This window comes from Tachypleus tridentatus, chromosome 11 (genome assembly GCF_004210375.1).
Source record: "Tachypleus tridentatus isolate NWPU-2018 chromosome 11, ASM421037v1, whole genome shotgun sequence".
NCBI classification, from domain to species: domain Eukaryota; kingdom Metazoa; phylum Arthropoda; class Merostomata; order Xiphosura; family Limulidae; genus Tachypleus; species Tachypleus tridentatus.
Window position 1 is genome coordinate 49,357,721 of NC_134835.1, and position 20,299 is coordinate 49,378,019.

Genomic DNA, 20,299 nt, shown 5'->3' on the forward strand with positions numbered 1-20,299 from the left:
ACCTTGGAAAGTTGTTTTAGCGATGAAGAATGAAAGATTTTGTTGTTGTTGTTGTTGTTTTTTTTGCTCAGCGGCATTTTATTAAGAAATAGTCCACAATAATCCCAAATATTGTCTAAATAAGTTTCTTATAGTATTACAAGTGATTTCACTATTAGTGCTTTTATTGTTTTTCTCCCTGGGCTAGACGTAAGTTCGTGGTTATCGTAATCAAACTGTGAATCTGAGCGCTGCAAAAACGTTTTCCACATTTCGTGGCTGATGAAAGAGTTACAGTTTAAACCCACTTTTCAATTGCGGGGTTGCTACGGGCTAGCTTCCCTTCCTTCTTGTTGATCGGATCAAACTTATTGACGGTTAACGCAAATAACCTTCGAGTAGTTTTGCACAAAACACAACAAATGAACAATCGTATGTTTAAAAGTTGTTTCTTTTATGTAGAGAATATTTTATTAAAATGAATAACAGCGTAAATTGAATGAATGCATTGTACCATAGTTCACTTTGACTGGTAAACATGTGATATACATCATTTAGAAAACTTAAAAAAGAAAACTTTTACGCATACAAAGTATGTAATATCTTTCAGAAGTAATTTTTCAAACTTTTTTCTCACGATATTGCCCCCGAGGGCACAGCGGTACGGCTACGGACTAGCACCGCTAGAAACCGTATTACGATACCCCTGGTTGGCAGAGCACAGATAGCCTATTGTGTAGCTTTGTAATTAATTCAAAACAAATTTAAGATATTGATAAAGTGACTGAAAGTCCAAATTAATAAAACATAAACTAAATTTTATAAACAGCAATAAAAACAAAAATGCTGACTGAAATATTTTGAGAAATGAAAAAGCTCTTTACGAAAATTTTCGGTTCTTTGTCTGTTAAGTTATTTTGTAGAACCTCGTGAAGTGTTTCCAGATTTTACAAGAGAAACAGCAAAAAGAAAATCAGGCGTCATCTGTTGGGAAGACGAGACAACAGTTATTATGACTGTTTCGTTTACACTTCAGAGTGCATTGCTGTATCTTCAAAAAAGTCATACCTTTATTATGCCTTGTTCAAAAACCTTAAACTGAGGTTTGGCAACTCAGGATAAGGATCCTAGTAAGTAAAGTATTACATATTTCTCACTTATATTGCCTACTCAGCCATACAGAGAAAATTAGGTTTGAAAACTAATTTGATATATTACATTCTAGTGCCTTACAAAGGTCAGTTTACTAAAATATACGACTGTTCTCACGCTGTGATATTTCTGACTATTAAGTCAATTAGTATGTTTTAAATTACACATTATCCTTATCTGTAATTACTTCTCGTAAGTAATAAACGACGGTCGTTTCTATTTACCTTTAGGCGTAGAAATAACGTTGCTATTGTTTAGAAATTTCGCGCAAAGCCACACAAGGGTTTTATACGTATAAAAAGCTGGTCCTCAGCTGGGAACTTCTAAGCTAGAGAGAAAGTATTTGGTCAACAGCACACATCTACTTCTCTTGAATTAGTATTGGCTAGCCCAATAACGTGATGTTACTGTCACTCCTATAGCTTACCCACAGCTACCAAATAAGGAGCACATTTTTGCGACAACGGGGAGTGGGACGATAAGTCATCAAGTTTTAATTCCAGCCACGCTAGGCACTAAGTCATGGTTGGTCCATAGAAGTAGTTTAGTAAAGTTTTGCTTAAACCTAAGTTCTTTACGGTGCTACATAGCAAAAGTGCAGGAACTGGATCGACAGCTGCTAAGCCTGTTTAAGTAAAGATAGTTATTTAGTGTTGCTTATTCATGATATCCAAATACCGCACACACACTTTCGAAGGTAAGGTTGTTTTATTATATTTTAGTATTACTTTGGCAGTTGTTGTTTGTTTTTTTATTTACGGATACACTTAATAGAATAGAGGGATTAATATACATTAATAACGTCTTCATAGTTTTAAGTGTGTTTAGTGGCATATGAAACCTGAATATTTGAGACTTCTGAACAGCAGCCCGGCCCGTTAACACATAACAAATGCCACTGCCGCACACAGTTGTATTGCCACTAACAAACTGTTTTATCTTGCATAAGATTCACTTCCTTGATTTATTCAAAGCATTAGATCTCTGTTAATCACATTTAATAGTATAAAACATTAACACTTAAACGATCCAATGTGTATATCATTAATAATATGAAGCTAATATATATAAATGAAAAGGAATAATTATGAAAAAAACGTAATATATATATATATATAGATTTGCTTAAATAAAACTAACGTAGAGCAATGTTTTACTTAATTTTCCATTTTCCACCATTACAAATTGGTTGTGAATCACTTATTTTACTATAGTAAATGGTTTAACTTCAGACAACAATATTGGGATTTGGCTCCCACGAATTCAAATACTTCAGACAACAATATTGGGATTTGGCTCGCACGAATTCAAATACTTCAGACAACAATATTGGGATTTGGCTCGCACGAATTCAAATACTTCAGACAACAATATTGGGATTTGGCTCGCACGAATTCAAATACTTCAGACAACAATATTGGGATTTGGCTCCCACGAATTCAAATACTTCAGACAACAATATTGGGATTTGGCTCGCACGAATTCAAATACTTTAAAGTAAAAAGATAAGCTATAATATGACAAAAACATATACTTTTTATCTTCATTTTTCTGTGAATTCTATTGCATACTTTTATGTGTTTTATAACTGTTCCCTTAGAGATACAAAACACACGTATGTGTACCTAACCACGAGGTGTACATGAAACTTAAATCTCTGAAAGTTAAGTGACGTTGATTGTTTACATATTTATCATAACAAATGTGACAGTAGATTTAAATATTATGCATGTCTGCGTGGTGTTCAAGACATACAAACACAAAGAACAAAGATGTTTTAAGTTTTTATTTATCATTCTTCTCACGAGTTAACGTCTTAAGATTGTGAGTGAAACGACCACATCTAGGTCGCAAAATAAGATCACGACTCACATGGCAGCATCTACAGAAACTGTTGTCCGTTAAAAATCATGCAGCATATGGAGGCTAGAGAATGATTCGAAAGCTGATAAGATAAGCGAAATGAGCCCTTGAGTACAGAATCTACGAACTAAATTTTCCTTTAACTATATGAAAAGATAAACTTGATGAAATACGAACCTGCGTTCGTGGAAACCTGAATCGATGACGTATTAAAATGACTACAAGACAAACTGATAAACAGTCAGACAATGAGGAACAATGCGTATTTCCGCTTTAGTGTTTTGTAACAATGTGCTCGTATATGTGAGTTCTAAATTTCCCTTTATATGGATAGCCTCATTTATACGGATACGTGATTATATATTGATAGGCCTCTTATACTTCTAACATTTTCTGTGCATGATATATCAGTATGCTGTTGTGTATGTAACTTTAAGCATGCCACTTTAACGGTAAGACATCCTGCATTAAGTGTTACTTCCAGCTACGATTACTTTAAAACGAGCGTTACATAGCTCAAGTACGAAGTCTGTGTTACATCAACTACTGATAACCCCTAGGATTTTCTTTCTTTAACGTTAAAAATGTTTGCTGGTGATTCAGATAGCTTAGTTCCATTAGACCACGTACTTCTAGGACGTTCTAGAGGGAAAATAATAAGTAAATAAAATAGGACTTTTCTTGGAAAGTTAGACACTGTCTTAAGCTTTACACTTTTAGCTTCGTATTTGCTCTCTCATAACTATGCAGATTAAGCCTTTTTTTGACAACAGAAACCAGATATTGCACTATAGGATGTATAATATGTAACTATAGTTACCGAAAAATATGAAAACAGGTTTCTAACATGAATAAAAGTTCTTAAACACACACCAAACTGGACGTTATTATTTTTTTGTATTTTTTTTATCCATGCACCTGGCGTTTTCTAATTATGACTTTTGAATAAACCTTAAGGCTCTCACTTTTACCTTCAGTTGCATGAAAGTGTAAAAATGAATGTCAAAATTCACAGAATTTATAAACTTATACTTGACTCTATGACATTTTGGATCATAAGAGCGCCATGTTTGCAGAATTCTTTATGATCTTTACATAGAAGTGTTAGATCTCAGCCTAAAATAATTTTGAAACTCTGTAATTCTATGTATATACATCTCAATGCCTCCTAAAACACATCTGATAACATTCTTTTAAGTTACTATTTTTTACACTTTACCTACAAAACTCTCGTGTGAAAAACAAACTAAAAACTGGTATTCGCTACCTTATCCTCTTATCTGTAAATAGAGTCTGGCTTAATTCAAACTAGGTTAAAGGTAATTTATTGAAAGTTGAACATTTATTTTATCTTGAAAAAAAGGGAAGAAATATAACGACTAGATGCAAAAGACTTGTAATAAGAAACTGCAGTTAGATGTAACTCTGACTTGTAATTGGGGAGCATTACGATTACATGCAAGGAATTTGTAATATGGAACTACTTTACAACTAGTTGCAATTCTATCTTGTAAGTGGGGAGTATCACGACTAGAGACAAGGAACCTGTAACAGGAAACTACGGCTAGATATAACTCTGACTTGCAAGTGGGGAGCATTACAACAAGATGCAAGTAAATTCTAAGTGGGATCCATTACGGCAGTATTCAAGTACCTTGTAAAATTCTGTGACTAGATGTAAGTAACAGGTAAGCAGGGAAATATATGGGCTAGACTGCAATGAATTTTTAACTATAGAAAAGTTATCCTGCATGCAAGAAACTTGTAAATTGGGACACTCACAAGAAAATTTTGAATGAAATATTCTTTATTGTGAATTATATCTACTTGGATTGGAGCTTTGTAAACGATATTTAAATAAAATGTTTGTGGAAATTTCCAATAAAGAAGGAGTGTTTTTGATGCAGAAAGTTAAAACTTGTAAAATGTTGTATTGTGTGTCGTCCCGCTTACCAAATTATCAAGAATTCGATTCAGTAAAGTTGTCATTCTTATATTATACAGAGCTCTTTGCACTAGTACTTTTACATATCAAATGTTTTTGGTTCTACAGTTATCAGTAAAGCATAATGTTATGGCGTCTTTCTCAATAGATGTCACGAAAACAACTTGTTATCGTACCGTATATCTTGTTGATAACAGCAACAAGTAATTCAAAAGAAATCACTAGCGTGTGTAGCCTCTTTCTGTCGATAACGTTAATAATATAAATGTTATTTTTTTTCCATTTTATTCTATCTAAAATATTTTTGTAACTCGTTTGACAATAATTTTATATAAAAATATTTATTTTTTAGTCTAAACTTTTAAAATTAGCTTCCAACCGACATTTTGTCGTCAGTTTCTCTCACTCGCGACTTTTTTCGTTATTTCGATCACAAACCAAGTCAGACAACGAGAAGAGTTTTGAATAATACAACATACCTAATATTTACATAAAACTTTTAAAATCTTACAGTTTAATATAGCTAGCATGTAACCATAAACTTTATAGTTAAGTACAACGTGTTATTTATACACACATACATTTAGGTAAGTCAGAAGACGATCTACAAGAACTCGCTGAATTAATTCAACTACCCACAGATGTGTTCGTCATTAAAGAATCTAAGGATGGTGATATCAGTGTCCAAACCGTGTATACGAAAGAGCCTCTGATAAAAGGAACAGCTTTTGGGCCTTACAAGGGAAGAATAGCCATACAACGTAGTTCTTACGCAAAGAAATTCTACACCGAAGTAAGTTTAATAACGTCTAGACTTAAAGACATTCGTGTATCTCGAATAAGCAAATGCATATGCTGAGGGCTTAAAGAATATGTCTTATTTAGTGAAACTATGTCATCAATACTGTAAAATGGTTTAAATACCGTTCTTTATTTTTACCTCAATATGTCCGAACATACCTCAGAGTTAACTTTGTTTTAATTTCAGATAAAAGTTTGAGTCTAACAAGTTCTCTTGAAATTGTCGGTATTTTGTTAGTAATATTAGTTTTCCTTTTATTGTAATCTAAGATATTTTGATAAAAATGATTAGTTGAAAAGAACATCATATTTTTCTTGTTTTAGCAAACACGTCTTGTTTTCTTTCTGTATCTTCTTATCCTCTTCACGTGATTCATTAAAACGAATGAACATCTTTTTTCCAAAATGAATATACAACTACTGTAACTAGTAGTAGACTGAAAACGTTTGGCACTGTGCAGTTTTGTCATACAAGATCTGCTGTCTTAAATAAGGACAGGATAAACTAGTAAAAGGCTTTCTAGACTAATAGATGAAAATAACATTTCATAGATTCGAAAGAAGGCTGGCCATTTTTTTGTTCACCAAAGAGTTCTGCCTAAGATACAGAAAACGTATAACTAAAACTTACTATCTCGTGTTAATAGAAAACAAATACAATTTATTTTGCCAATGATTAGAAATTTACCTGTTTTTTCTAGAATATTAATTAATGAATTTAAGTTTATTAATTCATTTAGTAAGCTTTATTGCATCTGAACGTTTTTTTTTATCTTTTAGTGTATTGTTTGAAACCATGTTTCCATTTAGAATAACACCTGCTTCTTACTTTACAAGGCATACGATTTCGTGTTGCAGTATAAACTTTGATATAAAACCTTTCGCTTCGATTCATCTTTATATTTTGATAATTTACTTTGAATTTTGGTAATATTAGCTCTTCATATATTTTCCATTTTATGAGAAAAAGCCATATTTTCTGATAACTTAGAGAGGTGTAAGGTAATGTTTAGGAATAAATTAATTTAAGGGAAAATGTCACATTTATTCTCGTGCATTGATGTTGGCTATTACGTAACTGATCCCAGGCAAATGAAATTCTATTTCTCTCTAATGCAAAAAGCTTATCACTTGCCCTGTTGATATAACAATATGATTTCTCCAGTTTGAATCACTCTGGAATACTGCCTTCATTGCACGAAGCTTGCATACAACACCTTAAATTTACTGTCTAATAAAAATCTTTTTATGTTTGTTGTTATAAAAAAATGCAAAAAACATTATTATTACCATGTGGCGATATTACTATTTACATAATAACTTATCAATAATTTGTTTTGAACCTTAAATTCACTAACTTACATCATTTTATTACTTACTTAAGTACATTCCTTCCTCTGTTATATTTAAGTAATCGCATGTTATTACATATTTACGTCACTAATCGAATATATTTATAGCTCGTAGTTCGATCGTCAAAACATAGTAGGTTTCTAAATATATTCTACAAGACACTTTACCTTTTTACCATTTTCGTTTAAGGTTAGTGTTATATGAAATGCTTGTTGTCATGATAAGTTGGTTTGTAATCACAGGACAACGATTCTAACGAAGAAGATGAAGAAATTACTCTTCAGATTGATGGAGAGAACGGACTTTGGTTGAAGTTTCTGAAGGTAGCGACCAATCCTGAAGAGGCCAATATCATAATTACGAGAGAAGGTATGGGTATAGTCTAACTTTGAACAAAGCCGTATAAAGGCATATTTTAATTACGAGTGAAAAGTAGTTATTTATGTGAAAAGTTTCTGAACATTCAACAAAGACAATGGTCAATATTATGTAGAAATTATATATCAGTAAACTATTTGGATATTAAAAACTCCTTAAGATGAGCTACTGTGTATAGAAAAATATTTAAAAAGTTAAGGTATATTAGGTTATTTGTTTTGAATTTCGTGTCAAGCTATCTGCGCCAGCTGTCCCTAATTTATCAGTCAAAGACTAGAGAGAAAACAGCTAATCGTCACCTCCTATAGCCAACTCTTGGGCTACTCTTTTACGAAGAAATAGGGGGAATGGCCGTTATATTATAATCCCCCCCCGAGCGAAAATGGCGAACATATTTGGTGGTTTGGATATTCGTATCCGTGACGCTCATACTGCGAGTTAAGCTCGCCCTAATCATCTGGCTATGCGAACCAAGTAGGTCAGAATGAAAATGATTATTTTATCGTGAAAATATTTTTGGTAACTTACCACTAGCCTAATTAGCGTTTCATTACCCAATTGTAGTTGGAGGTGCTACACATTTTATGCAAAGCTAAAAATAATGGTGAAACTATTTTTAGATGCTGCTGTTAGCTCTTGCTTATCATAATTGGTATAACCAAAAATCGCATAAAATTTACCATTTTATCTGTGTTGTCGTATTTTCACATGTGTTCTTTGGATAGCACTTTCTTTTGATTCGTAATTCATTCTTTATCATTACGAGAGTATGTCATAGTGCTTGACAATGTATATCATTGTACATGTAATATTCTAACATTTTCAAGTGGCTCCAATGAAGAAAATGCAATCGAGTTCTGGATTACTTTTGTCGCTATTACATTGAATTAATATCGAGGCCGTATCTGTCTTGTTGAAGAATATTTTGTGTGAGTGTTTTTTAAAGTGTGGCAAAAGTGTGTAGAGATTGAACCCATCGGTCATCATGGGCCTTTCATACAACGTCATCAGTCACTCCTGAAGAAGTACGAGTTCTGAAGACGAGTAATAAACTAAGACATTTCCCATCCTTTAATGAGAGTTAGCATTGTATAATTGTTACCTTGTTTTTAAGCAATTTTATATCTTTTTTTAACCTCCGTAAGTAAACATTTGTATATTGGAATTATCAAATACGAAATAATTTAATATTGTTTTTCTTCATCTGATTCTATTGTTGCTATTTCAAAATAGTTTATTGTTAGTTGTTTTTTTCACATTAAATGCGTAATAGCGTCATAATTACTATTATTATAATCAACCGAAAGTTATTAAAATACTTTGATATTTTCTGTTGTTTTAGGAAACAGTATATGGTGTACGGTGAGAGGTGATATCGGTAAAAACGAAGAACTGAGCGTCTGGTGCGAGATTAATTCACCACTCACATTAATTGATCAGCTAACTCCGAGTGCAAATAAAATAAAAATAAATTTTCCGAAATTTCGCTACCCTAATGTAAAAACACGTTTGCTGGACAGAAAGAGAGTTGATTCGCCCACCGTGTTGACGAAATCAAGCAGTTGCTTAAGACTGTCTGAAAATACAAGTAATAGCGACACTTTTCACATCAAGAACAGAAGCCCGTCACCCTTAACAAGTAGTTCCGTTATAGATAATTCTTTACATAGTAATGGTTTCCAAAAAATAACATCGCAAGAAACTCAAAATCCTTCCAGCTTAGTCTTAACGTCAGAAAAGAATGGTTTCCGTAGATCTGAGCAGGAAAATTCCTCGTTCACCTCACCATTTTCTTTTTTACGACCTGCACTATCACCTGGTATGTATCGGGGTTGTTCTTTTTTTTTTTTTTGGGGAGTTCCCGAATAAACCCTTTAAATAACTTATTTCTTTATACCCTAAAATATATTTTCCTCTTCATCACCTTATATTAAAGCTTTCTTGGCTTACTTAAATTAATCTTTATTTCTTTTAAAATAAATAAAATTTAAATACTACATATTAAAACTTTGCTACATCAGTTATACCTTCAACATAACCTAAACCTTTTAGAAACTCAAAAGGCAATAACTATTTTAAAATAAATATTTTGAAGAGCATTATAAGTTTTATGACGCTGTTGTTTCATAAACTTAAAGTGTTTGAATTGTATTAAATAAATTAAGTGAATTGAAATTAACTATTTCAAATAAATATTTTAAAGAGCATTAGAAGTTTTATGACACTGTTGTTTCAGAAACTTAACGTGTTTGAAATGTATTAAATTACATAATGTTTAATAAATATCTAATTAGTATTTTGAATAGGATCGCTTTTATTTTCTATGTTTAAAATCCTGTGTAATAAATTAACTGAAAGAATATTTTTGTTCCAGGTGGTCAGATTATTTGCATACCTTTTGTTACTCCTGAACTACCGAATACTCAGGATGCAAGTGGTGTGCACCTGGTTGGTAAACTAAGTAAGTCAATTATATTTCAAGACTAGGTTATGTATTATTTTACTTTTTATCTCAAAAGAACCACCACAATTTATGTGGATTAGTTTACAGTGTAAATTCCCGAGTGCCATTAGTCGACGATAATAGTTAGATTGTGATCATAAGTTCTGAGCAGAGAAGATAATATCAGATGAGAAATCGGAAAGGTGAATGTGTGTAGCTTTTGTTATCTGTGAAATCTAGATCCAAACGTTATAGAGAAATCAGTTTGTTTGTTTTTTTCTAAAAGCTCTGCAGTGGAACAGCTGTGAGTCTGCGAACTCGCAATGCTAGAAATCAGGTTTTGATAGCCAGGATGGGCAGAGCACAGGTAGCCAATTCTACAGCTTTGTACTGAACTAGAAACAAATCAGCAACTTTAAAGAAAAGGCATTTTAGATTTCATATGTACTAGATACAACGTATTACTCCTAACCACTTGTTAACTGCATTGTGATTTTTCTGTTAGCTGACAAACCGCTTTTTTAACTTTTCATTTAAAAAGAACGTAAGTATAACGTAAATATAGTTAAAAACAGTTTTGGTTTTGGTGTTTGTATGAGTGAATACTAGAGTTCTAAAAACTAGGGGTCTATCCATAATTGAAGCAAGTACAATAACTAACAATTAATAAGTTGACCATACCTTGTGAGATCTTACTGGATAAAAGGTTTAAAATATATTTAACAGAGAGGATATCTAATCGTTAACGAATGTTAGTCATGATAGGTTTCAGTTTTCTCGTGTATAAATTTATGTCGTAATGTAATTCTAGTCACTTTGCTATATAGAATTAGCTTCATTAATTTAAAAGCCACTTCTTGTACAGTTAACTTAGTTTTAATCAATTTATATTAATAGTTTATTACAAATTTTTATCTTATCCATACACTTAGGTCTCTTACTTTTAAACATGGCTTTGAGCATTCTGTAGTCCTAAAACATCCGGTTCAGTATCTAACATAACATGAATTTCCTGTTTTATACTGCTATATTTGTACTTACGCTTAAGAAAGGTTCTGTAATAACAAGTTTTGCTAATTGTGTCAATAAAAATCAAAGCATTTTGTTACTTAAAATTATATTCCTTATCCCTCTGAGTCCATTAAAAGTACGTTATGTGTCCCCAGTTGTTTGCAGTTGGTCGCATATTTTACTAACATAAACGCATTTTCTTATTTTTTCCTTAGATCACTGAAATATAGAAAATACTTATATAAAACACATTGGCTCTATGTGATTACATCTTATACTAAAGATATTAATAATTGTAATAGGAACGACATTAAATTATTATTTCCTTAACTCAAGTTTTGTGAAATTTGCCTTTATAGAGCATCATTCTCTTTTAACGGTACGTGAAGCGTTTGTAAAAAATTAATTTAATTGCATTTGTATTACTGAGTAAAAATTAACTGTTCTGAACTGAATATTTTTATTGTTCTTTCGAATTATATGTAGATAAAGAGTAACTGGTAGCACCTTAAATCCTTCTTTGAGTGAAATTCATTTCTGTTTATAAAAAATAACTTTTTCATTACTTAACCCTGGAGTTTACTGCCCTCTATTGTCAATAAAACTAACCAAGTGTTTAAATAATATATTAGTTAAGAATAATAACAGTTTTCAGCTTTTGTTTAGATTATTCGATGAATTATGAAAAACAAAAAAATGTTCTAACTAGACATTATCACAAACTTTTTTTAAATTTATTGAATTAATCCCTATACTTAAAGTAATTGTCCAGCTGTATTACTAATTTGTTGTTTTGTTTTTGTCTGTGGTGGCAGTAACACATGAAAGCTCAATATTAATTTAACTAGTTATAATTTACAAATTTATATATATCCAAATAACTCTGCACACTTCCCAGACTAATTTATTCCGATATATTAGGCACTTTTAGAGAAATATGTCCCTTGTAAAATGCATTCACAATTAGCTATCTGTAATAAACACGTATTCAAGGTTACTTCTATTATTTATATTCATGCAGGGAGAAGATAAAATTTTTCTCAAATACATCTTTATCCTTATTGTATTTTGTAAGTTATTTCTTGGCATTTAATAATTTAAACTTTATTTACAAGCGCATAAACGAAACGTTGTATAATTGTTTCAAACTGGCAATGCTAAACACTATTTACAACGTTTCACTGTACATTAGACAATGTTATATAGTGGATACCTTTATTCACTTTTATAAGACACTCTCATTTCCCTTCCTTTTTGGCTTTTAGGTGGTTTTCGTTGTGTTCCGTGTGGTATAGCCTTTAGTAGTCAAAAAACACTTACTGCTCATCAGAAGTTTTACTGTTCGTATCGTCAAGAAAATAAAAGCGACACCACATCCTCCGTAACAAACAGTGAGTACTATTTAAGGTTATGAAAACAAAATTTATGCCTATAGAACTTTCAGAAATTGCAACTCTGACAAGACCATAATATAACGCTACAGATTGGCTTTAGTCATCGCTTTTTATAGTTTTTCTTGTGTTACGTATTACCGATTTATTATGTTACGCATATTACGTATTACGATATCAAATAATCAGAAAATTTAATTTGAATTTAAAAGTTATTTAAACATCAATATGTATCAAATTTATGATATTTGCTAATACGATCGATACACACAAGTTTCTTTCTTAACACGAATATATTTGAATGTACAAGCAACAGTGTAATTTATAATAATAACGGTTATTACAAATAATGATTTATATACAACAGTTTTACAAACTTACAAACAACACTGAGTCTTATATCTGGTTTGAAACTGAATATTTTATCGACGATCCTGGTCCATGACAAGCGAAATCATTTTATGTTAATACATAGATACACTTCACTTGACGGGGATGCTAATTAGCTCTATTATTGTTTGATCTAACGCGGTTTGAAAACTTGCTTTTTACAGAAGGGAATGGTCTAGCATGGACAAGCGTGTTAAGGCGTGCGACTCGTAATCTGAGAGTCGCGGGTTTGCATCCCTGTCGCGCCAAACATGCTCGCCCTTTCAGCCGTGGGGACGTTATAATATGTGGTCAATCCCACTATTCGTTGGTAAAAAAGTAGCCCAAGAGTTGGCGGTGGGTGGTGATGACTAGCTGCCTTCCCTCTAGTCTTACACTGCTAAATTAGGGACGGCTAGCACAGATAGCCCTCGAGGAGCTTTGTGTGAAATTCAAAAACAAACAAACAAACAGAAGGGAATAGATAACTAATATTCTCGTACAAATACTAACGTTCGAAGTTAATTATCTGAGACCCCCAGTAGCATAGCAGTGTGTCTGCGGACTCACACCGCTATAAACCGAGTTTTGATACACGTAATGGGCAGAGAACAGATAGCCCATTGTGTAGCTTTGTGCTTAATTCCAAATTAAAAAGAAACCTAATAAATTTCTGAAGCTGAACTGTTTGAAATATATAAACATTCCTCATCAAATATCTGTAGTTTTCCGATTAATAAGCAATTGTCACAGTTATAACTTCTGAGATTTATAGTATACTGACTGTAGCAGACCGACAATACTCTAAAACTGTATTTTCGATGGCCTGCTTTTATACTCATTAGGTGAGATTCTCGAAAAATTCGCTTGGCAACAATATTCGAAAATACGCTAGCATTGTGGTAACATATATTGTTGTTTTTACACTCGAGAAACTTCTACAAATTTAGAGAACAAGGAGGACTTGTGCAATACAAAATTTAACAGTAAGGTTACATACATTAAACTGAAAAAATGTAGATATTAAAATATTAAATTCTTTACGCTTGTAAAGCTTATTTGTTTAGAATGTTCGCGTAATGCTACAAAAAAGGCTAATTGCACATAGCCGTTTCTATGCTTTCCACTAAAAGAAGTCCTGCATGGCTAGGTGGTTAGGGCTCTCGACTGGTAATCTGAGAGTCGCAGGATTGAATCCTAGCAACGCCAAATATGCTCCCTTTTCAGCCGTGGGGGCATTATAATGTGACGCTTAATCCCACTATTCGTTGGTAAAAGATTAGCCCAATATTGGAAATGGGTGGTGGTGATTAGTTGCCTTCCTTCTAGTCTTACACTGCTAAATTAGTGACAGCTAGCGCAGATAACTTTTATGTAACTTTGCGCAAAATTCAAAATCAACAAACAAACCACAAACAGACTAGAGGCAATGCTGCCATTCATCAGTTTCTACCTCCAACTCTCAAGCTACTTTTGTCTGATCAAATAGTGGAATCTTCCAGTGGCACAGCAGTATATCTGCAAACATACAACGCTAGGAACCGGTTTTTGACACCCGTGGTGGGCAGAGCAGAGGTAGCCCATTGTGCTTAATTTACAAACACACATAGTATAATTTGAGCATCGATCTTCTAACGCATCCATACATAAAATTTGGACTACTTTCTTTATGACTACAGAATGTGAACCAGGTTTTAATAATTGTCGAGCTGTAACAAGTCCGTGTTCGGCCAATTTCTTTTAAATATAATTCTTGGAATAACTATTGTGTTTCTTGTTTTCACAAGCTCTGAAAAATTGAAATTATTTTGTGAACAAAATAAAAAATTTGAAATTATTCTACAATCGTCATCTGTCTGTTTGTTTTCAAGTCTTCAGTGATTATAATGTGAAGTTAATTTCTGTAACTTTTTTACACTTTTATAAATTAGTTAGTTTTTTAAATTTATTATATTTAATATTATATATTTCTGTGACTTCTGTTTACTTTATCATTTAGTAAATATTTTTTAAAATAATTCTCTTATGATTAATTATTATTTGCCATATGATTTTGCTTTTAAATTTGACCATGAAATATTCATCGTGTCTTATCTCATTCTAATGAAAACTTCATAAAAGTATTTTTCTCTGTCATATTGACATACTTTATTTAAAATTATTGTTTCTTCAACAGAAAAGTAAATGTAGAGCTTACATACGATGGAACAAACCATCTAATTTGTTGTTGATATTCTAAATTTTATTTACAACTTATAATGGCGAAGAGTTGAAATTAAACCTATTTAGTTCAGAAAATGTGATTAAAAGTCTGTTGGTTTTGTTCATAGCTTGGCTAAAACATTCGTAGTAATCATGAAGTTAATTTTGGTGAGTCAGAGATAAGAACCTATCTTCACCCACTTCTCTGTGTGGTGTGCACTAACGATGATCAGTGCTTTACTATAATATGAAGACACCACTATTGTTTTTCTATAGTTTAGCTGAAATAATAATACAAAAATTCTGCTATGTTGCTTTGTTGACTCATATTTATTAATTTTTTAAAATGTTTACAGATGTTTACACTAAAGATTAAGCTGTATGATAATATGTATTTTTGCAGGATACAGTTAGACACAAACATTGAGCTGATAGACGATTAACAAATTCCAGTTTGTATTTTCACGTGTTTTTTGTGTTGTTTTTGTACAGGTGAACTCCAAATTAGCCAAAAAGAAACAAAAGTACCAGAGAAAAATGAGCATATAACTAATGGTGAGAAACTCACAAAAGAAAATAGCAGTATTAACCAACTACCACCTGACGTGACTGGTGAGAATAGAGAGGTGAATAGGCATGAACAATCAATAAGCAAAGTTTCTACTTCCCATCTAGAAACATTTAGATGTCCACATTGTCTGTACACTACAGATAGAAAGGGTGGGTTAGCAAGGCATATGCGTATTCATGAAAGTCTCATAAACTACACTACCGTACCACCTGTATCAATGCCTCCTATTTCCAAGTACTGTTCCGTCTGTGATATACAGTTTTGTTCCATGAAAACATTTCAAGCTCACAAACAACATTATTGCAGTAACAGGACAGTTCAATGCACACAGTCAACAACAAACGTCAAAACTTCTTCCGAGTCCTCAGTTGCAGTATCTCCAAACTTTAGATCCCAGGAGTCTTCAGAACTCAAACACTATCAAGCTGTCGACTTGGTAGCAAAAGACTCATCAGAGAAACTTCCTTCTGGTACAAATCCAACCAATGCTTTCATCACAATGCCTCACCTCTCGGGAACTGAAGCAGAATCCATAACTCTAAACAGTTTTAAGCCTCCAGGAACAGGTATGGTCAACAGAACATCATCTTCGATAAATGAGCCTAGCCACTATAAAGATTTAGGAAAGAATATTCTCTTCGAAACGAAATTATATTCTTGTGAAAATTCAAGTACATTAATTGAAAAAAATTGCTCAGTAAAATCGCAGTTAAATGACAGTTGTGATGAAGATTCGAATACAAAGAGTGAAAACAATATTGTGAGAAGATTATCACTGGATACTTCCTTGTCAGTTGAAGGTTCCGAGCAGGAAACATTAGATCATCCAATTGACCTAACCATCAGGAAAAGCAGCAATAATACTAACTTTCCTGCTGTATTTAGTGAACACATTCGATCATGTTTGGATGATGAAATTAAAGATCCAGTAAAGACTAACTCCACATATCCTACAAAAAGTAAATCTCATCAGTTCTATGAAACCGAGAAAAACACGCCTTTAGATGCGTCTAACTCCGTGTTACATCCTTCTCGTGTGCAAATACCTGTTAGCAAAATACAGAAGAACAGTCCATTAAACCCTTTCGTTGAAATACCACGGAATCCAACTCACTCTCAAGTTCTAGTCAAACAAGGAAGTAGCCAGTGTATAGAGTGTAATATCGTTTTTTACAAATATGAAAATTACTTAATTCACAAGAAAAATTATTGTGCGTCTCGTCAACAGAAAACTGCAGCTAATAAAGTCTTTACAACAAATTCTGTAACGAAAAATACGAAATCTCTCCAAACCAAGCCTTCTGACCTCAAAATGGGTTCACTTGATTCATCCAATGAAGTGTTAGCAGTGGATAATATTCCACAAACTTTGCCCAATCAGCCTACAGCAAGGCAGTTTTATCAGTTCTTCTGTGTAGCTTGTGGTGTAAAATTCACATCACCAAAAAATTTGAAGGCTCACCAAACGTACTACTGCCCAAAACGAGACCGAACTACCGAAATTGTGCCACTAGAAGCACCACAAGGACTCATATGTAGTCGATGTAAAGTGTGTTACGTTTCGGAAGATGCCTTTAGGTCTCATCCATGCTTTGTGCATATACAAAGGTCTATGTACAGCTCTTTTGATGTCGTAGGTATGATGGGTAACACTATACCTTCTTCTGCTACTTCTAGTGAGGCTTTAAGTTTTAAATGTATCTTATGTGGTTATATAGGTCATACAGTTCGAGGTATGCGCACTCACGTTCGTGCTCATCTGGAAAGAAATTCAACTCCGCCTGAAGTAAAGTATGACTCAAGTTTTGAGAAAAAGAAGCAGGATGGTTTTGTCTTATCTGAAAGTCATCAGTCTGATTCAGGTGCTACTCGCTCAGACAAAGCTGAAAATAAATTTCATTCAGAATCAATTTATGAAAATGAAAAAAACACATTTTCAATAAAAAAACATCATACTAAGAAAGCTAGTCCCTCAAGTATCTCTGAAGATACTTCTTCATTGTCTGAGCAGGATGATAGTAAACACCAAACTTCTGAGTCTGTGGCTAAAACTCTTTGCACTGAAGGCGCTTATCTATCGTCAGTAGATCACAATACTAAATATACAAGCACATTTCGTTTGCCATTAATTGAAAACTATTTTTCTGAAACTTCACGCAATTCACCTGATGATCAAGCCCAAAGAGAAACTGGGAATCAGTTGAGGATGAACAATATTCATGATGAAGGTTCTAATACTGTTAAATCCTCATTTTTAGTATCCACTTTGGAAACACGTACTTGTGACACTGAAGTGGTCGGAGGATATCCTGACCAAAGAGAATTAAATGTATTGTCTTCTGATGAAGAAGTCTTCGACCCTTATTACCAGTTAGTTAACGAACAAGCCTATTGGTGTATGTTGTGCTCGTATTATTCTAAATACAAAGGAAGCGTTGTCCGTCACATACAAAGTGCTCACAAAGACTTCGTCGATCCATCTAATACGGCAATGGTTCTATTAAGCAGTTCAACGATTCTTAACGATACTGATGGAATTAAAACGCCCTCTGATGAAACAGACCTCTCCTGTCTAACACCAACTTTATCAAAAGAAAGTAACAGCCACAGCAAAGACTGTGTCATTCGAACAGACAAAAAACAACATCCGGGCCTTTGTCAAAATGTAGCCAAAGAAGAAAAAGAGATCAACAGTTTTAAAAGCTCTTCCAACACAAGTCAGCCTAAGAAACAAGGCCCAAAATTCTGTAAATCGTGCAATATTTCATTTAAATATTTATCCACATTCATTGCTCACAAAAAGTATTACTGCTCCTCCCATGATGGGGAAGGTGTCGCTCACGAGGTGTAACAAATGTCATTTTTTCACTGTAATATTTTCAGTACTGTTTCTCAAGCATTCATTTAATTGACTACGCATATCGGTGATTTGTACTACTAAGCATTTTGCTTTACATACATAAATCATGACAAATTATGAAAAATATTCCAAATTCTTCATTAAGTCAAACCGTTTGTAAAAAAAGAAACATTTAAATGCATTTATGTGACTTGTTCGAATAACATAAAGCATCATTTGCATTATTATATTTCAAAGCAAAATTCTTTGTTGTAGAGCCTTTCATACGTCTGCACGTTTATGTTTTTGTACATATTAAACATTTAGTAAGCTGAATACTGAGTTTGTTTAATTGTGTCTTTTAATATTTCGAACGTTTACGTTTATTGTATATATCTATATGCTCCTGATCTGTATATTACTTTCACGTATACAAGTATATACAGTTTGTACATACATATATGCATAAAATACTCAATAATTACTTATTTTGTAAGACTTGTGTGTGTGTATATATACATATATATTAAATTTAAACGTTTGTTATTGATTGTTTTCTAAATCAAAGCATAAAAACGAGATTATCCTGACACATTTACAATCCTGTTGCATTCTGTTGTTTCTTAATAACAACTGGTTTTAATATTTACGAGGGAAATACTATATAATCAGATTTGATGTTTATATATATACATAGGTGAAAATTAATATTTAAATTTCCATAACTTTAGATGTATTTCATAGTTCATTGAAAAAGCTGAAAAATAGCTACCTACCACTTCTAAACCTTTTGTAATTAATTACTATTATATTGTATTCGTGTCAATACTTCTTTATATCGTAGTTTCGAGTTCAGACATTTAAACTCAGTTGTTAGTTCTATGAATATTATATTGAATTCTACTGTTTAATTGGCCAGCTTTTTATCGTGTTTCATGAGAAATAAAAAACACAACCTTAAATGTTATAATTCACGTTATGAATATGTAGGTCACAGCACTTCGTGGAAATTGTTGAATGAAATGTCTGAGCTAAAGTATAGTTCCATATTTGATAAAACCTGCTCGTATGTTAAAATTAGAAGCGCTTTTAATGGGAGATAAATTTAAAATGTCTGAATAAAATAAAAAAATTGCTAAGCTAGTTTTTAGGAATTGTTGGATAAACTTATCATTTTGTTTTACAATGACATGATACAATATCGTATATTTTCGTGGAGGTTAAAAGAAAATTTGAAAGAAAACTGTTTTATTTACATTTTGGGAAAATTAACCACAAACTCACAGGACCAGAATCTGGTAACACATTTTTTTTGTTTCAGTTTTACCTGCTAGTGTTGTTCAGAAACTCTATCATCATCCATTGTTCATGGTATTAATCTTAACTGTATGTTTGTGGTGTTGATCTTAATTGTGTTTCTTTGTAACAAATGACTCATATGATGTAGCGTTTGATTGAGTCAAACTCGTTCAAATATTTAATTGAGAAAAAAGTAAAAAAAGAGGACAACAGAACATGATAACCTCATTCATATGTATCCCTACTTATAAACTGTAGACATGGGTGTTTTACTTCAAAGAAGTCCCCCACTGATACAGCGGTAAGTCTACGGATTTACAACCCTAAAATCATGCGTTCGATTTCCCTCGCTGGACTCAGCACATAGCTCGATGTGGCTTTGCTATAAGAAAACACACACTTCAAAGAAACAGGTTAATGCGAATAATATATTACATAAGGTTTTTCCGGCAGTTTGGCCCCCCAGTGGCTCAGAGGTATGTCTGCGGACATACAACGCTAAAAAGTGGGTTTCGATACCCGTGGTGGGGAGAGCACAGATAGCCCATTGTGTAGCTTTGTGCTTAATTCAAAACAATAAAAAACAGCCTGCAGTTCGACACAAAACTATTTCCAGATTCTTTTTCATACGGTACTCATTATCTTGTGAAGGTACAAAATGATCTGATAATCTGGTTCAATGAAACAGCTATAACTATTTTTT

At 32.7% G+C, this 20,299-nt stretch overlaps 1 protein-coding gene across 4 annotated transcripts in view; it reads left to right on the forward strand.

Moving 5' to 3' along the window:
• Positions 1-18,793, forward strand: part of LOC143232115 (uncharacterized) — a 43,504-nt gene extending 24,711 nt beyond the window's left edge. For 2 of the 4 annotated variants that reach the window (XM_076467200.1, XM_076467199.1), the window contains exons 2-7: positions 5,527-5,732; positions 7,336-7,462; positions 8,814-9,290; positions 9,846-9,932; positions 12,191-12,316; positions 15,380-18,793. In XM_076467200.1, the coding sequence (XP_076323315.1) occupies positions 5,527-5,732; positions 7,336-7,462; positions 8,814-9,290; positions 9,846-9,932; positions 12,191-12,316; positions 15,380-18,309 (3,953 nt within the window). In that variant the 3' untranslated portion in view covers positions 18,310-18,793. Of the gene's footprint in view, positions 1-1,589; positions 1,829-5,526; positions 5,733-7,335; positions 7,463-8,813; positions 9,291-9,845; positions 9,933-12,190; positions 12,317-15,379 lie in introns of those variants that run through there. The other 2 variants (XM_076467201.1, XM_076467202.1) reach the window with 2 other exon arrangements.
• Positions 18,794-20,299: the final 1,506 nt, after the last annotated feature.